The sequence below is a fragment of the Lagenorhynchus albirostris genome, chromosome X (assembly GCF_949774975.1).
Source record: "Lagenorhynchus albirostris chromosome X, mLagAlb1.1, whole genome shotgun sequence".
Lineage (NCBI taxonomy): Eukaryota > Metazoa > Chordata > Mammalia > Artiodactyla > Delphinidae > Lagenorhynchus > Lagenorhynchus albirostris.
The window spans coordinates 37,357,549-37,381,001 of record NC_083116.1 but is presented as its reverse complement, the minus strand read 5'-3'; the positions used below and the strand labels follow the sequence as shown (position 1 = coordinate 37,381,001).

Sequence of the window (23,453 nt, the reverse complement as noted above, 5' to 3'; positions counted from 1 at the left end):
TTTAATGTTTTGAAGGTGCTAACTTTTGGAAAGCCACTGTAGCAGTGTTAACATGTCTTCAGTAGAGTTTTGCATTTTTTGCATTAATGAAAATTAGCAGCTTATTTTCTAGAATAAGCTCTATTTTAAAATATTTGGCTCTCTATACTCCTGTAGGGTCCTGTTTGCATACTGATTACGCTGTAGGTATAAGAAATGCTGGCAAAGAGGATTATTGTTTAACTTGTGCTATAATGTGAACCACTTCTAACTCATAATCTTATTTTGTACTGTGTGATGTCTGATACTGCTAACATCGATCTTTGGGCTTTGGTGAACTCTGATCTTCCCAGGTTTTCAAGGTTAGACTCTTCACTGGTCAATTCTTTTTTTTTTTTTTTTAATGCTTTGTATGTGTGACAAGAGAAATGCACTTTTTTTGCTATAATTCAGAAGTCATTGAAGAGTGCTGTTATCCTCAAATACTACCTGCTCTGGTATTTAACATTTTGGTGAAGGTAATGTGACTTGTTTATAATCAAGTTTGAAATGACATTAGGTCTTTGTGGTTTCAATTATTTATAATAGGTAATTCATACATAGAAACATGTTGAATTTTAAGTGGAAATACACTTATTTTTAAGACTGCATTAAGATATTCAGGCAGGCATCTGGCCCATTTGTAACCTCTGTATGTTGATTTTATTTTCTTGAATTTTTGTTCCTTGAGATTGATCAGATCTGTGTTTTCATGGCTATTTTCAGTAATGGAAGAGGGTAACTACTGAGTATTGTTAAAAATAAATCTTGTATCATTAGCAAATCAGTAATTTAAATTTGAGAGACTCTAGAACAGGTCTGAATTAATAACATGTAAATTTCCCCAAATTTCCTTTTAATTGCAAACAGAGCAATGCCCAAAATATGCCTACTTTTTTCCAAATGATAACAATGTTCTGTTTACTTTTCAAACTGGGGAAGCAGGGTGTAAAATGTTCCTTTTTTTCTTCCTCTTACTCTTACCCTAGTCATTGTTAGGCTGATTCACAGATAGTTTACTTTTCTCTTAATGACCTGATTTGCTACCTGATTTCTAGTCCAAATTATACATATGGATGAGACTAACAATTTTTCTTAGAAAACCCTATCAAGGGGTTTGAACTCAGAAGTTGTTTTTAATTTGTTTGTTTAAGTTCAAAGTACCCCAACCCTTTCTTTATGATTGGGAAGGGAATTTCTGAGTGTGTCTGTCTGGTTGCTGGGCTAGGGTGACTATATGATTAAAACTGTTTAAAGATAAAATGATTGTTGTACTGTTGTGAACCTGCTTCCTCTTTCTCATGTGACAGATAGAACACTGTTATATTATGAAATCACATAGATATAGCTGAAAGATTAAAAACAGGTTTATATTTTAAAGATATGTTCTTACCTTCAGTTTTACCAATAATGAAGATAATACTAGTAATAATAATAATTGTTTAAAACTTCTTAAATAATTCTTACTATGTGCCAGGCACTGTGTTTATATATATTATCTTATTTAATTCTTGGAACAATCTGATAAGGTAGGTACTATTCTTATTTCCATTTTAAAGAAGAGGAAATTGAGGCTAAGATGGTGAATAAACTTATTGAGGTCAAACAGCTAAAGATTAATGGAGCTGGGATTCCAACCCAGCATTCTAGCTCCAGAGTCCGGCATTCATAATCCCTATAGCATGCTGCCTTGTTAGCCTGTAGCCATTGATTCTGGGTCATAAGAGTATTGGAAAGGATAGGATAAAAAATGAGACCTTTTGTGCATATTGTAAGCATGAACTCAGTATTCTAAATTCATGTGCCTATGTTATTTCCTTCAAAAATAATCCCTACATATTTTCCTTTTTTGTTGAAACCAATGAAAAACTAAGATTACTGGAGGAGAGAAGGTATAAGAGCTCACTAGTTGCTGTTCATTATTTGGGGCTTCGTAATTATTTTCTTAAGGCAGGACTACTTAGTCTCCTATTGCTTAGCACACTGCAGGCAAGGAACAGCTATTTAGCACCTGGTGAGAAAAATGTGGCCATTTATCAGATCTTCTTGGTTGCCTAATGGACCTGATATCTTTATTTAGGAAGAAAAGTTTAAAACACAGAATAAGGAAAGAGCTTACCAAATCCCCTTTTAAATTATTTATTCAGAAGTTATATGCCAAATCCTTTATTTCTCTTCAGAAATATTTAAACTGTAAATAATACAAAAACATATTTAAAATAAATTCAAAAGTACTATATTGAATCAATAACTTTCTGACACTAAAATATTCCCATGTATTAAGCATGTCACTAAAATGAAATTAAACAATTAGTTTGCTTAAATAACTATCTTAATTACATAGTAATACAAGCTGAATAAAAGTAACTACTTACAAGTAAAGAAATTTTATTTTAATCACAATGAGACAAATGGTTTGAATCCCTGATTGCCCTACGAAGTGTGGTCATGAACCAGCAACTTCAGCTACAGGACACTAGTTTATCTATAGGGCATTTGTTAGAATGCAAATTCTTGGGCCCCTCTCCAGCCTAACAAGATTCAGAACTCTGGGGTTAGACCCAGGAATCTATTTTAACAAGCCCTCCTGGGTGTTCTGATGCATTTCCAATTTGAGAACAGTGTCCTATGGTGTCTCTTTTGGTTCACTTAAACACTTAGGGATTACAGAAGCAATCTTTATTATAATGTCCAAAGTCCTTCCTTTAGATATGAGCTTATTGGATTAAATATATAATAAAATACAAACTAAAAGAGTCTGCAAACCAGTGTTAATAACAAAAAGAACCCAGCCCACTTTACATTAGAGAGTCAGCATGGATCTATATATTTAATGTAGTCTGGATTTTATTCTGCAAACTAATAGTATTTAGATGACTAATAATATTTGGATAATGTAAAAGCCTGACTTTGATGCTATTCTTATGTTATACTGAAATGTGATTATTTGTTTTGCATTATCAAGGTCTACCAGGTCCAGAAGGTCCCCGGGGTCTCCCTGGAATTGGGGGCATTAAAGGAGAGAGAGGAAACCCGGGCCAACCTGGACAACCTGGTTTGTCTGGTTTGAAAGGAGATCAAGGACCACCAGGACTCCAGGTAGGAAATGGGAGTATTTGGTGAGGAAGGGGTGTGGGTGCTTGCATTCCAAATGAGAATTCCAAATTGCATTATTTTAATTAGCATTTACTGGTCAAAGCTCTTGACTAAGCTATATATATATATATATATATATATATATGAGAGCATTGCATGTGGAGGAGTAGTCCTTCCATAGAGAAGTAATCATGGTGAGTGTGGGGATATTTTAGACTTTGAAATTAGATAGAGTTAGGGTCAGATTTCAGCTCCTCTGTACACTTCTACTTTGTGTCTGTGAGGAAGGCAGACAGACACTTTGTGTTTCTGTCTTTACCTGTAAAAAGAGAATAATAGCATATCCCCACGTCTGTGTTCATGTGTTTTCCACCTTCGTTTGAGTGACCCAGAAAGTCACATACTTCTTTATGTATCCTTAAAGCTTCCTTCCTTCATTCAGGAGGACTGTTGTTAGATTTTGCAGCCAACAGAGTCTGGGCTCAGTCTTTTAACTCTGATGGCTGTTTTATAGCAGAAAAAAATATCTATAAAGAAATTGTCCTTAAAGCTTTCTAACAACTAACCATTTTTTCCTGTTATCACTATTCTTCTAGACATCTAGACTTAAAATTTTAATCTTCTCTTTATTCATTCTCTACTCACTTCCTACCTCATTCATTTCCCATGTCCTTCCAGTTCACATGTCACTATGCCTGATTCAAGACTACTGTCTGATGCCAACATTTTATAAATCTGGTATTGTCGAGTTCTGTTCATTTTCTTTCATGCAAGTTCTTACATTTGCACCTTTCTAATTTTTGTTTGGAAATAATGTCAAACTTATAGGAAAATTGCAAGAATGGTGAAAAACCACATTTACCCAGATGAACCAATTGTTAATGTCTTGCCCCATTTGCTCTCTGTATGTATGTTGTGTGTGTATGCGTGTGTGTGTATAATTATGTATTTTTTTTCTGAAATATTTGGGAATAAGTTGTATCTATCATGTCCCTTTATCACTAAATACTTCAGTGTGTAATATTTCCTAAAATTAAATATATTCTTTTATATAACCATAGTACAGTTCTCAACTTCAGGAAATTGAGCATCGATGTAACATTTTTATTTCTGCCCACATGTTCTAATTGTATCAATTGACTTAGTAATATCCTTTATAGCATTTTTCCTCATCCAAAATAAGATCCAGACCAAACTATGCGTTGCATTTAACTGTTATATCTCTTTATTCTCCCTCAATCTGAAACAGTTTCTAAACCTATTTTTTTCTTTCATAACCTTGACATTTTTGAAGAAATGTAGCCCATTCACATTTAAAAAAAAAAAAGAATGTTTCTTCTTTTGTCTGCTGTTTCTTCATAATTAGATTCAGGTTATGCATCCCCAGTTGGAATACTCCATGAGTTGTGTGTTCTTAGATATGGAGGCCCATGGTGTTCATCTGCCCTTCATTAGTTATCTTAATTTTGATCTTCCCATCAAGTTGTTGCCTCGTTTCTCCACTGCATGGTTACTATTCTTCCCCTTGTAACTGATAAGCAAAACTACAGGAAGACACATTAAGATAATGCAAATATATATACTATTCCACATCAAAATTTCTCCCTAGATATAATATCTATTTATGATTTTTGCCTCAACTGTTCAATACTGTGATAGTGGCAACTACCTCCACATATACCACTCAGCCCTACTGTAAGCAAGAGCCTCCCTTCTCTTCTATTTACTATTTGTTATCATTATGGACTCATAAATTCTCATTCTCTTCAATGATTCATAATTTTTATTCTATTATTACTTATTTTGATGCTCAACCTGTCCTAGATTTGGGAGCTCCTTCAAGCTGGATCCTGTGACTTTCTGACATGCCCCCCGTTTTAAAGTTCTTTCTTACGTTTGGGCATAAGATGTTCCAGCCTTGCCTCTTTTTTCATTACTACTAATAAGAGCTGCATCGTTCCACACTTATTTTCCCTTTAGATCCATTCTAGAGTTATTTTCAACTCTTCTTCTTCCCATTGTTTTCCTGGGTCCTCAAACCCACTATATTTTTTTGCTTAGTCTTTCAGACTTTATCATTTCTTAGATTCTAATTCACACACTTACCACATCAGGGCTACACTAAAAAAGAAGTGCCGGGCTTCCCTGGTGGCGCAGTGGTTGAGAGTCCGCCTGCCGATGCAGGGGACACGGGTTCGTGCCCCGGTCTGGGAAGATCCCACATGCCGTGGAGCGGCTGGGCCCGTGAGCCGTGGCCGCTGAGCCTGCGCATCCGGAGCCTGTGCTCCACAATGGGAGAGGCCACAACAGTGAGAGGCCCGCATACCACACAAAAAAAAGTGCCTTTGTTAATGATAGTAAAATAATAACTAAATTTATTAAGTATACATCATATGCCAATCAGTTTTCTAAGTACTTAATATGAATTATCTCATGTAGTCCTCACAACAACTTCATGGAGTAGATACTATTATTTTCTGTATGTTAGAGGTGAGAAAATGATGCGTCAAAGAAGTTAAACAACTCAAGGTCACATAAGCTAATAAGAGGTGAATTGGGTTTTGAATCCTGGAAGTCTGACTCTAGAGCCAGTGCTACAAATCACCACCTAATGCCCTCACTTCCTTCCCTCCCCCCAACTTTTTTTCTAAAATTAATGATTTTATTTATTCAGGGTAATCCTGGCCGGCCAGGTCTCAATGGAATGAAAGGAGATCCTGGTCTCCCTGGTGTTCCAGGATTTCCAGGTATTTGAAGGGGTGTTTGGAAGTTTCCCTCTTTACATTAAACTACTTTGGGAGAAGACACCCATTTTCTGATTTGGCTGGGTAAAGGCTGTGGCCCTGTTGCTTTGCTGTGCAATTGTGTGTACCTTCTTTGCAGGCATGAAAGGACCCAGTGGAGAACCTGGTTCAACTGGCCCTGAGGGGGATCCAGGACTTATTGGCCCCCCAGGTAAGAGTTATTTCTGGAGCTAGTTATACCTGATACTTAAACTCATTGAAGAATTTGAAAGTTTGCATTCTGCCTTTCAACCAAAACTTTCAGAGTCTCAGTCCCCAACAACTGAGGGGAAATAGGCAGGACTCTCCCTCTATGAACTAATCTTCTCAAGCTCTCTAGTTCAATAATGTAATATCAGGAGCAGACCTTTTAAGTTTAAGGTAGATGCAGGACCAACAAGAATGCTTCAATGAGATTTTTATTGACCTTTATACTAACTTTCCCGTATTCACTTGAATAGATCACAAGAGCAAGTCACATAAGTATGTTTGTATATGTTTAATATGAAGAGAGTTCTTTTTGCTGAGAGACTTAAAGAGGTTTCCTGTAAACTGTGAAACAGAGCATCTACTAAATTCCTCTACTAGTTAGTTCAGTGGGTCCCTTGACAAGCACAACAAACAAGAACTGCAAATGATGTTAGAATCAGAATGGACTCTACAGCAAATAGAATTGTCTAACCTTGACACCAGTGTTCACAGATTTGCAGTGGATTAGACTTTCTTGTAACCGAGTCATGATTCAAGGCTTGAAAATTGAGACAATATGCCTAATTTGTCCATGGACCCTAAGAAAATTATTTATTTTTTCAGCCTTTTGGGTGAGATAATGATAATTTTCCCAAACAGATTTCTGTTGGACATAGCAAATTCTAATACATGTAACTTGTTTCTCTCAAACCAATTCTTATTCTGACCTGAGGTTACTCTGGCGTCCGTTCTTTCCGACCTTTCTCTTCCCTACCTTCAACTTCATGTGCTTTGCCTCTTAGGCCCCCCTGGATTACCTGGTCCTTCAGGACAGAGTATTGTAATCAAAGGAGATGCTGGTCCACCAGGGGTTCCAGGCCAGCCTGGATTAAAAGGTCTACCAGGACTACCAGGACCTCAAGGTTTACCAGGTACCTTTGTAGATCATCTTTTTAAGCCTTATGTATTTGAAAACATTTCCCTCATTCTTCTTTCACTTGTTAGAGTTTGTCTCTGACGATAGGAGTCTCAGCAACTAGTAGAATACCAGACCACTAGGTTCCATTTCCTTTTCTCCTTGAAAGTGTTCATTTCTCATGCCCTAATTTCTTTTAGGCCCAGTCCAATTTCTTTTAACTCCTCTGGCTATCCTAACTTGAATGATTAGGTTAATGTTGTTAAAATCTCTGTAATGAAATTAATATGCATTTAAGATATGGTGCTTTCTCTATCCCAACCACAAGAAGGATAGAAGGCTGATTTGGTGGGCTGTCAGTTCCCCACTGTGAGGCCGCCTGATTTTCAAACTAAATCCTATCTAGTTGGCCATTTGACTCTATGCTTGCAGCCAACTTTGATTAAAAAGAAAGCTAGAAACTAACTTGACTTTCTGTTTTATCAGGTGGCTTAATAGCAGTTTTTTCATAAATAAAGTGTACCAGGCAGTAACAGCCTTGCCTATGGTGAGATATATTATAAAAGTTGGCCTTGCGCTCTATCTTGTTCTGAAGGCGAGGAGAACACAACTGCCATATTATGGAAATCTCCACAGAGGCAAATGAATTGTTTAAAATTAAAGCTAAATCCTTGTCTGCTTCTTTTGTCCTGGGCTTGAGCTGTTCCTTCATTTATCTGAATTAAAGACAAAACCAGATTATGACTTCAGTGACACTCGAGGACCTAAGTGTCCCAAATCTATCTGGATGTGGATTTATTCTACCCACATTTGAAAACCCTACTTCATTTTCCTATAGGTCCAATTGGCCCTCCAGGAGATCCTGGACGCAATGGACTCCCTGGCTTTGATGGTGCAGGAGGGCACAAAGGAGACCCAGGTTTACCAGGCCAGCCAGGTGAGACATGCTGCTGATACTAGTTTTTAAGTCTGGGGGACCTCTGGACATACGGCCTCTGATTGAAGCTGTGAGAGCCTCCTCTTGAGAGAGCATAGCTAGGTAGGGAGTCTGTTGCTTGGGAAAAATGGGATGACACAGATGTGCCAATATAAGAGAAGCATAGAAAGGTGGTTTTTATTTATGTGTTTAGAGCACTGGAAAACCCAGATTTTCCTCAAAATGAGGATTTTCCAGGTACTCACTGTACTTAACTTCTGATAATTTTCAATGTTTTTTGAATAAATTTATTTATTTTATTTATTTTTGGCTGCGTTGGGTCTTCATTGCTGCGCGTGGGCTTTCTCTAGTTGCAGCGAGCGGGGTCTACTCTTCGTTGCGGTGTGTGGTCTTCTCATTGTGGTGGCTTCTCTTGTTGCGGAGCCCGGGCTCTAGGCACGTGGGCTTCAGTAGTTGTGGCACATGGACTCACTAGTTGTAGCACGCAGGCTCAGTCGTTGTGGCTCACAGGCTCTAGAGCACAGGCTCAGTAGTTGTGCACGGGCTTAGTTGCTCCGCAGCATGTGGGATCTTCCCGGACCAGGACTCGAACCTGTGTCCCCTTCATTGACAGGCGGATTCTTAACCACTGCGCCACCAGGGAAGTCCCTCAATATGTTTTAACAACTTTAGATAATATAAATATAACTCTAAATAATATAAACATAAAGGTTTGTATTGGTAAAAACTAGCAGCGGCAACAAGGCAGGTTGGTGATAACTGTGTTGCTCCTAGAACCAACACCCTCCTGTTTCATTAACTGTATTTCTAGGGAAGAAACAAGTTAGTGCCATCTTCATCACATATATGGGCATTGCTGTGAAATTCCCCCAAATGAAAATCTATACACACAGTGGCCAAAGGCCTGTAAATAGAGAAAATTTTTAAATATGCTCAAGTCGAGTGGCCAAATGGAGAATGGGAACCAGTGGTAGATTGAAATTAGACATTTTGAAAAGTTTCCTTAGAGTACCCAGCCTATTCTCTAAACAAAAAGGTACGCCTGAGAATAATTCCCCAGACAGATTCAAAGGAAAATGTTTATCAGCACTGAAGCTGGCAGGTTGATGGCAGCCACACCCCTCCTTTCTCGTTGATGAACAAAACAGCAGGCTGAAATTTCGTCATGGGGTTTGCACTCCTTTAGTACAGCAAGAGACTAGATAACACAAACCCCCCAAATAAGCATCACATTTTCCCATCTAATGTTCCATTCACTCAGTATTTATTTAGTGCCTAATGTCATCAACCAATTTCAGAAGAGAAAGAATACATTTAAATCTCTTTGAGGGCAGGGACTGTATTTTATTTATCTCCAAATCCATGATATCTGACAATGCCTTTGTAGACATTCTATAAATATTAACTAATCAAACAAGGTCATAATGTTGTGTCGATAGCCAAAATAGGGAATCAGAGCTTACTTAATTTGTATACTGATGATTCTTTGGAAATAGGTATCCGTGGTTTGGATGGTCCCCCCGGGCCAGATGGATTGCAAGGTCCCCCAGGTCCCCCTGGAACCTCCTCTGTTGCCCATGGATTTCTCATCACACGTCACAGCCAGACAACAGATGCACCACAATGCCCACAGGGAACTATCCAGGTTTATGAAGGCTTTTCTCTCCTGTATGTACAAGGAAATAAAAGAGCTCACGGTCAAGACTTGGGTGAGATAATCAGCATCTTATTTCTTACTATGCATTTTGTTTTTGTTTTGAAAATCTTGTTGGGTTCTAGAGTAGCCTTGGCCAAAGTGTCTCTCTCTATTCTTTTGGGGCTTCTAAACTGAAGATCATGTCAAGGGCAGCTGAATATATTCACTATACGTTTTAAATAAATAATATTTAACTTTAAACTAAAAGCATTGATTAGCTAGTGTGAGGTACAATTCTTGGCCTAAAGCAAGGCATTTGGAAAGGGCCATATGTACTTTTGTTAGCTTAGTTATTGAGGAAACAGATTCTCTGGGCTCTCTATAGTATAGCAGCTGCTTAAGTGGGCAGTGTTCGTAACTCATGGGAGATAGTTTCCTCTTTCCTGACACTGGTCTTTATCAAGTTAAAGATAAGTGCTGAAGAGAATCTTGGATTCTAGATCAAAGAAAGTAAGGTCATTGCTTAATTTTGCTAGTTCATGAATAAGCACCTTAGCTTTATAAAGTGTTATCAGAGTAGTTTAAAGCTGTACAAAGCACCATATTTCCATATAGGATCCACTTCATTTAATGTGTTCTCATGTATCTTCTCTATGCTATAGGGTGGGCAGTTTTGTTGATGGGATGAGGCTGGACTGAATGACTTTCAAGACCTCTTCCAAATCCCTAACATTTCTTTTTCTGGAATTCTGACTTTTCATTTTGAGGCCCCATTGTTTGACCTGGGGCTGCCTATTTTAGAAATCACTATCCCTTCTGCCTCCATAAAGACATTTAAGAAGATAGTCTAGGTCTCCAGTTTCTGGGGTCTCCATAGTAAGAGGCCTTCTGAAGTCTCTTTACCTGGGCCATTCTGTGAAAACAGTTCTGCAGCAACAGAGACCTCCAGAGGTCTGCTGTGCTCACTCTGTTCCAGGGCACATGGCCACACCTGCCAGGCACATCTACCTACATGGAAGCCAGTAGTCACAGGTCATTTTAAAGAGCCTAATAAAGTAGGAGTTTGCCAAACAACTTTCTTCTTTCTCTTCTACTTCTCTTTTTTTCTTTTCATCTTCCCTCTGCTACTTTTCCTTCTCTCTTTTGCTTTCTTTATGTAGCATCTTTTTCTAATTTTAGAATCAACAAATCTTTATTATGAAAATACTCTTATCTTTTAGATAATTTTCTCTAGTTTTTCTCCCATAAACTTTTTTTTTTTTTTTTTTTTTGCGGTACACGGGCCTCTCACTATTGTGGCCTCTCCCATTGTGGAGCACAGGCTCCGGACGCACAGGCTCAGCGGCCATGGCTCATGGGCCCAGCCGCTCTGCGGCATGTGGGATCTTCCCGGACTGGGGCACGAACCCGTGTCCCTGCATCAGCAGGCGGACTCTCAACCACTGTGCCACCAGGGAAGCCCTCCCATAAACTTTTTCTCCTTTTATTCCGTTCTCTCTTTACTGTCAGAGGCTAGCTTATACCCGTAATCAAGCTTATAAACTTCAAATCTCTAACCTATCTAGTGAATAGAAAGCATTAGAAGTTTTTGAACATCATGAAATTCACAAATGTAATGCAAAGAAAAAATGGGATCTCTTACCCTGTATATCACTATAACTTTTCAAAATGTGTGTATCTGGTCAAACGAGACCCATCATAGTATGTATTCAGACGTAGAGGCTATAAACTGGCCCTGACTCAGGTACAGCTTATGCCTCAGACATAGGAAGGCCATGATAGGGCCCAAGATCCCAAGTGTGATACTGGATTGCAGGGTCTATGCTTAGAGCTCACTCAAGGATCAAACTGGAGATATCTTGATGGCTAAGCAAAGAATAGTTATAGGTTTGATGTTAAGGAAACAATCACCTGATTAAGTAAATACATAGTCTCTGCTGGATTAGTGAAAGGATTATGGTGTATAGAAAAGAGGGTGGAGGAAACACACTGAATACTAAAACTGTTCTGTCTGGGAGAAAAAAAGCATACTAGGAACCATTAGTCTATAGTGTTAATAGAGGCATTGAGAGTTCATGAGATCACAGTCTCTTTGAATGTTTAGAAACTATAACCAGAATTCTGCATCTTTATAGGTAGCCTACAGCATAAATACAACCAAACACCCATGTTCTCATCATTATGGGCATTCCTTTTATGCACATCTTCCTTTTCTTTCTGAGACCAGGGATATTTCCATCTCTGTCCCTGATTAGTAATGTTAGTTTTATTTTTAAATTACTTTATAATTTAAAAGTACTTTCATATTCATTATCCAATTTGATTTTCACAACTATGATCAAGAATGATATAGGACAAGTATTGTATTTTTCCACTACACACACCCACATGCACGCGTGTGCACACACACACACACACACACACACACACACACACAAACTGGCTAAGCGGTTAAGTGACTTATTCAAAACCACACACTCAGAAAGTGATGGAGATAAGAATTGACTCCAACACCTACCAATTCTTTTTTATTTATTGAAGTATAGCTGATTTACAATGTTGTGTTAATTTCTGCTGTACAGCAAAGTGATTCAGTTATACATATATATGCATTCTTTTTTATATTCTTTTCCATTATGGTTTATCTCAGGATACTGAATATAGTTCCCTGTGCTATATACAGTAGGACCTTGTTGCTTATCCATTCTATACATAATCGTTTGCATCTACTAACTTCAGACTCCCAGTTCAACCCTCCCCAAACCCCCTACCCCTTGGCAACCACAAGTCTGTCCTCTATGTCTGTGAGTCTGTTTCTATTTTGAAGATAGTTTCATTTGTAACACCTACCAATTCTAAACCCATTCGTTTTTCAGTTATGTCAGTTTTGTTATTTGCTCTCACATAACTTTGAAATCATTCACCTCTCTGAGCCATTTTTTTCTGAAAAAAGTATAAATTACAATAAATCAATGCTTTTCAACCTGGGGAACTTTTGAAAAGGTTCCTAGGCCCATCCCAAACCTATTATATAAAAATTCCCAGTGATTCTGACAGTCTACCAGTTTTAAGAATTATTGGTCTTTTGTCAGTCATCTTCAGCCTGAGATAAGCATACCCCTTTGGATACATGAGGAATTTCCAATGTATAATTTTAAAGGACTTAGTTTACAAATCCTCAACTTTCATATGTACTTTCTCCTAAAGTCGAACTGCCTGTGTATGTGCTTTGGATAATCTTGTTTCCCACGTCCCCTTTCACAACCACCCATCTCCCACTTTATAAAAGACTCATACTATGGCATATTGCCTTGAAACATGAAAACCTCTAGGGGACAAATTCAGAAGGACAATTCAAAATAATGGCTTTGTTAAAGTCTCCATCAACTCAGGCTCTATAATTCACTTCTAATCCATCTCATTAGGAAATGCATTTCCAATGAAAGTTTTCTTTTAACGTTTAGTAATTATCAAAATTGATAATAAACTATCTTTTTGATCAATGTGAATTAGTAATTATTATGATGATGACCATTCAAAATAAAATATTTAACATGTAAAGCCTTAGGGTCACAGAAAGTTTTTAAAAGTTACTTTAAATTTTTGTTTCAGAAAACTATGATTGGATAATCAGTAAAAGACTTTCAAAAATAAAAAAAATACATTAGGATAAAACTGTGTGAGAGAAGTGGAATGGAAATATAATTTCCAAATGCAAAAGGAGCACTGTATAATTTCCAGTTATTAAAGATGAGTTTATGCACTTTTCAGAAGGTTTATTGTTAGGTTTCAAATACTTACATTGGATACATTTAAAAGAGTGATGTCAAAGTTTGTTTTTAAATATAAATATTCACAAAACACTACAAATGACAGCTGGCAATGTTGAAATGTGGTTTGCAAAATTCCAGGCTCCGGTATTACAAAGTATAGAAGGGTGGGTTTGAAGCCAAGAGACAATAACCAATAACTTAATAACTGGCACAGTATCAATTTAAACTTCTGATGAAAATTTTGAGATGTCAACTTAAAAATGTGTGAGGGGGTTACATCATTTTTCGTCATTCTTTTGTGAGTAAATGAGAAAAGAATGGCCTAATCGCTGGTAGAGATAACCTCTATTGCCCCTACCAGCTCAGAAATTTAAAGACTCTAGTTCCTTTCCTTTTTTTTCCCCTTACGTTCTTCCTTTCTCCCTTATTTACTTTTTTCCCTTGTATTATTTACCTGCAAACCTGTCCATGGTTGCTGTGCATATTAGTCAGCACTACAGTTTTCCCTAGGCTTAAAGAGATTGTGAACCCACATAAGACATATACTGCGGATGTCTTAGAAGAAGCGAGGGCAGCCTGGAGAGGAAATACTGATATGATATTATAAGGAATCAGTGTGTGCCTTTCACTCGTCTACAATAAATTACCCAATATTCTCCGTAAGACACCATTGTTTATAAGATGCCTCACCAGTTTAAAAACAGTGCTGGGGAGTATATAATAAGCTACCACAATAAATGTCTACATAAGTTGTAAGATCTGTCCTGATTTTAGAGATGTAAAAATATGAGTAAATGTGCATCTTATAACTGAAGAATTAAAGTATATTTATTATCTAAGAGATGGGGGAACGTTCCTCTTTAAAAGGTTGTTAGTATGTTAGAAGAAACTAATCATCATGACATTTTTTCTTTTTCTCCCCATTCTTCCCAGGAACGGCCGGCAGCTGCCTTCGTCGCTTCAGTACCATGCCTTTCATGTTCTGCAACATCAATAATGTTTGCAACTTTGCTTCAAGAAATGACTATTCTTACTGGCTCTCCACCCCAGAGCCCATGCCAATGAGCATGGAGCCCCTGAAGGGCCAGAGCATCCAGCCATTCATTAGTCGGTGAGACACTGGTATACCTTTGATTTTTATCAATCTCCAGTTAGTTTAGCTAGTTACTTTAGCTAGTTAGAAATGAGTCCAAAGCTAATAATCTGATCATATTCATCTCAGGTTAGGTAGAATAGAGGTGCCTTTATAATACTCAGTGCAGTATGTAGTTTGATCCATATTTATCAGGGATCTACTTTTGACCAGGACCCATGATAGACTAGTGTAATATACAAAAAAAGCTCACAGTCTAGTCACTAGGCAAATATATGTAAATTAATATGTATCAGGCTTGGGCTAAGTGCTGCAATAGATCCAGTAAAGTGTTATGAAAGCATTGGGAAAGGGATATTTAATTCCAGCTAGAGAAATCTGAGATGACTATATGGAAGAAATACGTTTTGAACTGCTTAGCCCTTGAAGGATGTAAAGGACTTGAGACACAGGCATTTATAAGGGAGAAAGGCATACTAGGTAGAGAACATTGGAATGGGTTGTAGACTGATAGGTCTAGAATGTAGTTTCTAAAAGTTGCAGAGGGAGAAGAGATCAGAAAGTTAGCTTGGACCTAGACTGTAGAAGGCTTTCAATGTTAGGTTTTAGTTCTGAATTTATTTGGTATGTAATGGGGACATCTGACATTTTTGAGCTTTCAGGGAAGATTACAGAAACATCAGTGTATAACATGGATTTCAAAGGGGATAGTCCAGAGGTGGAGAGAGCAGTTAGAGTGAGAATATCGCTGTAGTCCTGGTAGGAGTGGATTGGAACTCTCAGTAGGGTACATGTATCACATTAATAGAATAAATAAGATTTGGCATGATTAGTTATGGGAAGGAGAAAGTGGTAGCTGAGACTTGGCGCATGCGTAACTAAGAGGAGGGTGGTACCATTAATAGAGATTTCCTACAGTGTTGCTACATTAGAACCCTAGTTTAACTCGCCCTCCTAGGCATGTTAGATATTGCCATTTTCATTCTGATCATGACCCAATTGACCTGGGAGTCTAGTAACCATAAAGGGTGAATCATTGGAAACTCTAGTTTCTTTGACATTGAATATAAAGGTTAAACCTCGTTCAGCCTCTCTTAATAGCAAATTCATGGTGCCCTTTTCAATATATTTGCCCTAATCCTTTGGGAATTCATTTTTTTGTGTGTGATTTTTTTTTTGTCAGTCCCAACCTTGGGAATAAAAGATCCCCTAAAGGCATTCCCTATTTTGTAGATAAACTTTACCAAATTGGTTTAGTCATATTTCAAAAGGTACCCTCATGCTCTTTACTAAAGATTTGGTAGACTCAGCTGTATTTTACTTGATTTTATAGATTTAAGTCACATCTCCAAGTGCCTGGGTACTTGCCCAGCATTCTGGGTATGTTGTACTTCTACAGATATGGCCAAATGGTTAATAAATATCCTTTGGGCCAAAAATAATGGGTGGGGATTAAGAAAGTGTCTGTTTCTTGTCTTTTTAAGTTTACTAGACATTGTCCTTACCACAGTTTCAGCATTACTAAATGTCTCCCCTCCAGTTGGGCACTTTGACAGCAAGTAGTATGTGCAGTACACTGAGCCAAACTCTTACAGCAATTATGACATTGACTATAGCAAGTATGGATACAAATTTAGGGCAGAATAGAAAATGAAAATGCTATAGCAGTGGTTCTGTAGTTCCTTTTTAAAAAAGCTTACACTTTTCATTTATAAATTTATTATGTATATTGGGAGACTGGGCTTATGCAAAAGCAATTCTCAAAGTGCATTTTTCTCCTCTTTTTCTGAGCACTGAAGACACCTTAATGGGCTTTTATACCAGGAAGCCTTCCAAAGAAGAGGGACTGCTATTTCCCATATGCTTACCCTGTAGATTGTGTTCCTTCTGCCTTTCCCTTACCAGATGTGCAGTATGTGAAGCTCCGGCCGTGGTGATTGCAGTTCACAGTCAGACCATCCAGATTCCCCGTTGTCCTCAGGGATGGGATTCTCTCTGGATTGGTTATTCCTTCATGATGGTATGCAACACTCTTCCTTGTCTTTGTCATCAAAGCTGACTGTCCGTCATATCTACATTTCTATCTAATATGAGGAATCCCTCTCATCTACGTAGTAAGAAGCTTGAACCTCATATAGCTTCTATCCAAGCACTGTGTTCCCTCTCATACATTTGCTGGAACATATTTTCATAATCTGCCTGTTTCTTCTGTTGGATACCTTTGGTGTGGATACTGTTCTGTTACCTCTGGCTCTAGTTCCTTCACTGGCTTTGAATTTTTGGCCCAGCTCAGCATATATCTTTGGATGTTCACTAGGGCATCATGGCACATGGGTATTGTGGCACATTTTCCCTTGTCTTTTCTAGCACACAAGTGCAGGGGCAGAGGGCTCAGGTCAAGCCCTGGCCTCCCCTGGTTCCTGCTTGGAAGAGTTTCGTTCAGCTCCCTTCATTGAGTGTCATGGGCGGGGGACCTGCAACTATTATGCCAACTCCTACAGCTTTTGGCTGGCAACTGTAGATGTGTCAGACATGTTCAGGTAAGGTGCTTATGGCTTTAGTTTAGGTCCTAAGCTTCCTTCAGAGGTGCTAGCGAACAGAGAGGCAGTTCATGGATGGTTTATACCCAACAAATATTAGGAATTTAAAGGACCATGTCGTTTATTCTTGCTTGTTCTCCTCATATACCAGACTCAGGTCAGCAAAGCAGACTTGGCTAATAATAGGTATATGTAGTTTGGGATGGCTTGGTAATAATTCTTCAAAAGCAAAACAGAGCAAGGAAAGGTTATGTGACCTGCTCAATAACAAGTGAGCGACTGAAGCCACCCCAGAAATTGAAGCAATAATCTGTGTTGCCTTCCCCAGTCCAGTAGTCTCCTTTCCCAGAATGTTTTCAAGGCTCTCATCCAAGTGTTTGAATGAGTAAGACCACATATGATACATGTACCTCAGGATACTTCATCCTATTGGAATTTTTTTTCAATTTCAATTTATTTTTATATGTTGCTTTTTTTGTTATCATTAATACTTTTCTTACGTATTATCTTTATGTAATTGTTATGTATTATCATTTATTCATCATCAATTGCCCAGATCCCTCTCATTCTAGGACCATTAAAAAAATATATAAGAGAAAGAGAGGGAGAGACAAATAGACAAGGGTAATGGCGGCAGGGAGGAGAATCACAAAAATACCTATGACCACTAATGACTCTTAGGCTATAGCAGTCATTGCGTTAGATTGCATTGCTCAGAAGTTAACCAGTAAGTCATCAGAAGAGCTACTGAAACACAAAGAGAATGTTTACATATGAATTTGAACCAAATACCAGAAAAGGCTAATCTGATAATCTTGTTTCTTATTTCCCAGCAAACCTCAGTCAGAAACGCTGAAAGCAGGAGACTTGAGGACACGTATTAGTCGATGTCAAGTGTGCATGAAGAGGACATAACATTTTGAAGAATTCCTTGTGTGTTTTTAAATGTGATATATATATATATATATATATATATATATATATATATTTCCCAGGATGCAATGTCTCACTCTCCCCAACTTTACCACTGCTGCCACCAATGGTGCTACTATATATGACCAGGAGAACATGCTGACTAGTAATCATGAAGATTCAAATGTACCTCAGCAATGTGCCAGAGCAAGGTCTCTATTATTTTTCTACGAACAAAATAAGGAAATGAATTTACTTTTTGGGTCCAGAATGACTTTCCCCAAGGATTATAAGATGAAGATTATATATTTTGCCCAGTAACTAAAATGGCACGTTAAAAATTCAATTAAGAGAAGAGTCACACTGAGTAAAATAAAAGACTGCAGTTTGGGGGAAGAATTATTTTTCATGGTGCTACTAATCCTACTGTATCCCAGTTTTTTAATATAAAAGTGTTAAGCTTATTTTGCTCTGTAAGTACAGAATGTGTATATTGTGTAAACAGCCTTTTAGCTCAAAATGTTGAGTCATTTAGATGTGACCTGACATGAATCGCTCTTTACAGAAAACTTAGGAAAACCTAGAATACAAACAGCAAGATTTTATATCCATGTTTATCAAAGTGAGAGAATTTATATTCTCGCATCAAGTTATTACCGAGAGTGAATATAACTTGAGTTTTATCCCCTAAGTTCTTATTTGACTTTTTTTAAAAAAATAGGTCATTTTTAGTCACTTTAATCAGAATTTTAAATGTACATGTTACATACCAAATGATAATATTTAATGAAGTAATTCCTCTTTTGCTATATTCTCCAAGACACTCTTAACACTAGATGCCCCCAGCTTTGATGTTTCTTACATCTTGTTTTTGCTCATCCCCGACTGGGCAAAGTTCTCCCAAATAATTTTGAGAAACAAAAATGTATTTAAAAAATTGACAATTCTTTTCCCTGTGCTTTTTATGTAAGAATTATTCTCCTGTGGGCTGTGCTTGTACAAGAACTGGGAAGACAATACTTAGTCTTCTCTCTTCAATTACAAAGCCAATTGATGTTTCTTACTTTTTTATTTTAAACGTTTTATTATAAATAGTCATAAGAATACCTTATTTCCCTAGCTGTCATCTTCTCACTTAATGTTTTTTAACTCACCAATATCAATTTAATTAAAGATATCATATGTTGTAAGGATGGTTTGTTGTGTATCTCTTCAGGCTATGTGTAAAAATCTGCTCATTTACAGATAGACTACACATCTGCACATCAACAGGTAGTCTGCCTTCTCAGAGAATCATTTAGAGCAGTTCTAAAGCAAAAGGAGTTCCTGCAGACTTTGATCACTCTGATACCTGATAGGAGACATAGTAATGTACTTTTTCCAATGAAGAAAACAACTCCTTGGAAAGTATTTTTGAGGTAATAAATTTATTAACAACATTGTGTTGATGGCTGAGAAAGGAAGCAGAACTACTTTCTATTTTGGGAAGAATTCATTAATAATCTTTAAAGCAGATTAGTGAGTTAATATTCCTAATGATTAAGAATGAACACATGTAGCTCTCTAAAATCGTTGAGGACTTGCCTCTATAATAAAATGTGTATTATAGCTAAGATATGAAACAACCAAATGATTTTGAGAATTTTAGACCCTAATATGAACCCATGTAAAAACTAAAGCTTAGAGTGTATAGTGGTAAAATTTAGGTTCTAAATAATGGTAGATCATAGTGCTGATTGCTCGTAATACTGTTGAGTTCAAAGCTAGCCAATTGCCAAGTCTAGCTTTATTTTTCCATGAGCTACACGCATGAAAACACTAACGGGTAATTGTAAGTGAAAATGCCATATTACATCCCATACATTTTTCTATATGCTGTACACCTGAAGGTTGCTCCTTGAGTTACAGCTGCAAACACTGATTCCAGAGGTTTTGCTGTTTGTAGCTTTCCCTCTCATGTTTAGCTGGTTGAAAATCTTGGCTCAGAAAGAACCTCCTAATATTTTATATTTTAATAGTTGCATGTGCAGCTGGTTTTGTGTTTCTTAAATCCCCTAACTAGCCCCAGCCCTGCTTTGTTGTTTAAAGTACATGAACCCAGTCCATTCCAGGATCTTAATGTTGTTGACTCACCCTTGCCACTGAATATTCAAAGATTATTCTGATGTAACTGCTCTAGTAGTTACCTATAGTGAGTTTTGCAGTCAAATACAGTTAATGGTTTTCCCACATAGGCAGGCAATGAATGAACTGTTCTGCTTAATCAGATACAAATAGTTATTACATGTACCAACCAAATGAGATATGTGTGTGTGTGTGTGTGTGTGTGTGTGTGTACGCCACATTGCTATCACACTCATCATCTCCAACACTTCCAAAAGTGTTTTCGCTGGACACCTCGTGATTATACAATGCCTTTTCTCACCTGGGCAAATTTGAAAAACACTTTCTATTTCTTATGGTGCCAGTGAGGTTCTTTGCCTCAATTGGCATGTTTAATTGAAATCTCACTGGTCATGCCAAGCCATCAGAAGTTTATTCATATGTTAATCACAAGAGGGCACTATTGCCTTTAAAAATGAATCAACATGGGAAAAAAATAAATGTCAGCATATATTTGTTGAGCTCATTGTTGATGAGATTCCTCGTTTTAGCTTCATGTATTCTTCCATCCTCATAAAGATCCTCATGTATTCTTCCGTCCTCATAAAGTATTTTAAGAGGTGGCCCAGTTACCCAATATCTGCAGCCAAGATAAGGGACAACTTTGCTGTCAAAGATTTTCTTAAGAGCCTGATTAAGAGTTGGCTCTGGTAGTAATTCCTGTGCCTCTCAACACAGAAGCAAATGTCCCTGCTCCCCTATGCAGCCACTTTTGTTTGGCCAGGATTTCAATTGGCTTCTTCAGCAGAGAAGCTCTGTTCTCAGACTGGACTGTAAAAACACCTTCATCCATAGGCAGCTCCAAAATAAATTGAATAATATTTTGAAATCATATGTCATTTCCATTTTACAGCAGTGGTTTCTAGAGTATATTCAGGATGTTTGGAAGGCTTTTACGGTAGAAGCACTCGTAGGTTGGGACATGGAAGGAAAAAGTTGAGCTAGGCCTGTCTCCCAAGTTCCATAGCAACGAACGTTCATTAGATACTTATTAGCTGTAGGGCACCATAACAGATAGGAATCTAAAATCAACTCAACCAGAAAAATAGGTAGTCACTCTAATATATACTCCTAAGAATAGGTATGCTGTTACTACCAAATCTAATTCTAGGCCGGACTAGGACAGATCATGAGGCTTTTTGCCAGCAGTAGCTGTCTGGAGAAAGCTGGCTCACCAACCCATTCTCTAACACATGGGCAGGCTAAAATCACATTTATGTAACCGTAATTCTCTTCTTTTATGAGTAGACAGCATGCCCAACACCTGACCCCACAGGACGACGAATTGCTGATATCATACCAATTTATGCCACATATCTTCTGTTTTCCTCTTCCGGATTCACATTGCATTCTTCACCCTGCTTTCTGCCCCCGAGGGTTACTGTGCCCTCTGGCTTCTGCTTGGGTTCAACCAATGCGATTCCCCAACAGGATAGCAGAGTGATGTGCAAGACTGAGATTAGGGTATTTATTTTTATGGGGCCTCTAGGGTCACCTCAGGTTGGCTTGTACTCCTCAATTGAATGTCTCTGCTCCTCTCAAGATGACCTGTTCTTCTTAATTATCTCCCCCTCTGATTGTAGTAACCTCTTCTCATCCCTTCAGGTCTATGTTTATGATGACAAGTCTGCTGTTGCTGTGCTGCTCGTCCTGGATTCCTGCATTACCTTCTGTGGTTTCCCTACAGACTCCCTATATCTTTCTCATTGAACTCTCCTCAGACTATCCTAATATAAGTGTATTGTGTGTTGTTGATAACCTGACGAATGAGCAACTGCTTCTTGTTTCCAAAATCTGTTGGAGGTGCTTTATTCTGCAGGTGGCACAATGAGGCTGAATTGATAAAACCGACATGCATGACTAGCACCTGCCACTTTGTACTGAGGGATAAGCCAACAGAAATGACTTAACATCACTTAGTCTAAGACCTAGTTTACCAAGCTTTATTGGAAGCTGTGTTCCAAGGTTCTTGGGGTGAAACGAGGCAAAATATATTTGTTAATCTTAAATTATTTAACTCTTTTCAAATATTGTTTCACTGGATCTCTAAAGAATGCATCTTGACTTCCCCCAAGGTGGTCATTTGGCTTGCTTCATCCTACTCTGAATGAAGATTCTCAGTTGGCAAACTAGATGCTAAGCACTGGTAACTGATCCCTGAAAGCTCCAGAAAGAAAACTCCTAGTAGTACTACTTCCCCCAGAGAAATCTGCCAAGTCAGGTGTACACGCCTGTAGTTAGTTAAAAACCCCAAAGTATTACTAGGCCAAGAAATAGACAATTTAAATCACCTAAAACAAGTGGTGTTCTAACTTCAAGAGTCCCTGTGAAAGGTGAGCCAGCAGAAATACTTCAGATCTGCTTCCCTGTGTTCATCAAGGGTACCAGAATGAATACTTAGACTGGGGATTATGGAAGATGTAACAGCCTCTAAAGCCAAAGGCAGTCTGAGACTACTTGTAAATTTCAACCAGGGCCACACGGAGCCTGCCAAGAAGTGAAGATATTTTCATTTAAAGTGAAATCGTTTTCTGGTTGATTTCCTTGGGGCCAGTAAAGTGTTTGCTATTGCCAGTCTATCGCAAGCCAGAATGGTAAACCAGATGTCAGGTTTTTGTGTCTTTTTCTGATGCAGTAATTTGACTCTTGCTTGGGCTGTAAGAAACACTATCACTGATGCCTCAGTAGCAAACAAGAGTAACACCTTACATTTATATAGTTCTCATTAAAATGTCATTCTTCAAACATTATTTCATCTGAACCTCAACAGTGCTGATCTATTCAAACTGCATTTTACAGATGCAGAAGCTGAGCCTTAGAATGGTTAAGTGACTTTCTCAAGGTCATAGAACAAACCGCTAAGTTCTTTTTCACTCAGAATCTAATCATCACCATCTAGTCATGAAGATGCCTGTATCAAAAAATTCAGAATCCTATGTATTGGAGATTCCTGGCACTACAGGGCTCTCTGCCTCATGAGAAGTGATAAGTTGCATGTTTTGAAAATCTTGGTTCCTAGTTAATGATGAGTGATTTTTCCCAGCACCATTGCAGCACCTGAGACCCTTTAGAATTAGCCCTTGGACATAGGGGACTTACAGTAAACCCACGGTACCTCAGGATACTTTTGTCTGTCTGGTCCAAGTCTCTGTAGTGAAAGTAAACCTTGTGAGTCTGGCCTGGTGTCCGCCTCACATGACCTTCCTCGGGGATCTTGAATCCAGATGAGCGCCTGGAATTTGAATGCTCTGATCTGCAAACACTCCAGTGCTACTAGTGTCCAAGTAAGGACCAGTGTGTATTGATTGCTATGTAAACCTGAGACCATGCAGATACTCTCTATTGTCTATTTTAAACAATGTAAAAAGTACTCTGGGGAGGGGAACTTTTCTTTAGC

At 38.0% G+C, this 23,453-nt stretch overlaps 1 protein-coding gene across 1 annotated transcript in view; it reads left to right on the top strand.

The window, feature by feature from the left end:
- COL4A5 (collagen type IV alpha 5 chain) overlaps positions 1-19,083 on the top strand; it is a 218,194-nt gene extending 199,111 nt beyond the window's left edge. The window contains exons 42-51 of the mRNA XM_060137786.1: positions 2,984-3,117; positions 5,789-5,861; positions 5,998-6,069; positions 6,890-7,018; positions 7,841-7,939; positions 9,436-9,648; positions 14,282-14,459; positions 16,347-16,461; positions 16,809-16,981; positions 17,815-19,083. Of these exons, the coding sequence (XP_059993769.1) occupies positions 2,984-3,117; positions 5,789-5,861; positions 5,998-6,069; positions 6,890-7,018; positions 7,841-7,939; positions 9,436-9,648; positions 14,282-14,459; positions 16,347-16,461; positions 16,809-16,981; positions 17,815-17,896 (1,268 nt within the window). The 3' untranslated portion in view covers positions 17,897-19,083. The remainder of the gene's footprint in view (positions 1-2,983; positions 3,118-5,788; positions 5,862-5,997; positions 6,070-6,889; positions 7,019-7,840; positions 7,940-9,435; positions 9,649-14,281; positions 14,460-16,346; positions 16,462-16,808; positions 16,982-17,814) is intronic.
- The last annotated feature ends 4,370 nt before the right edge of the window (positions 19,084-23,453 follow it).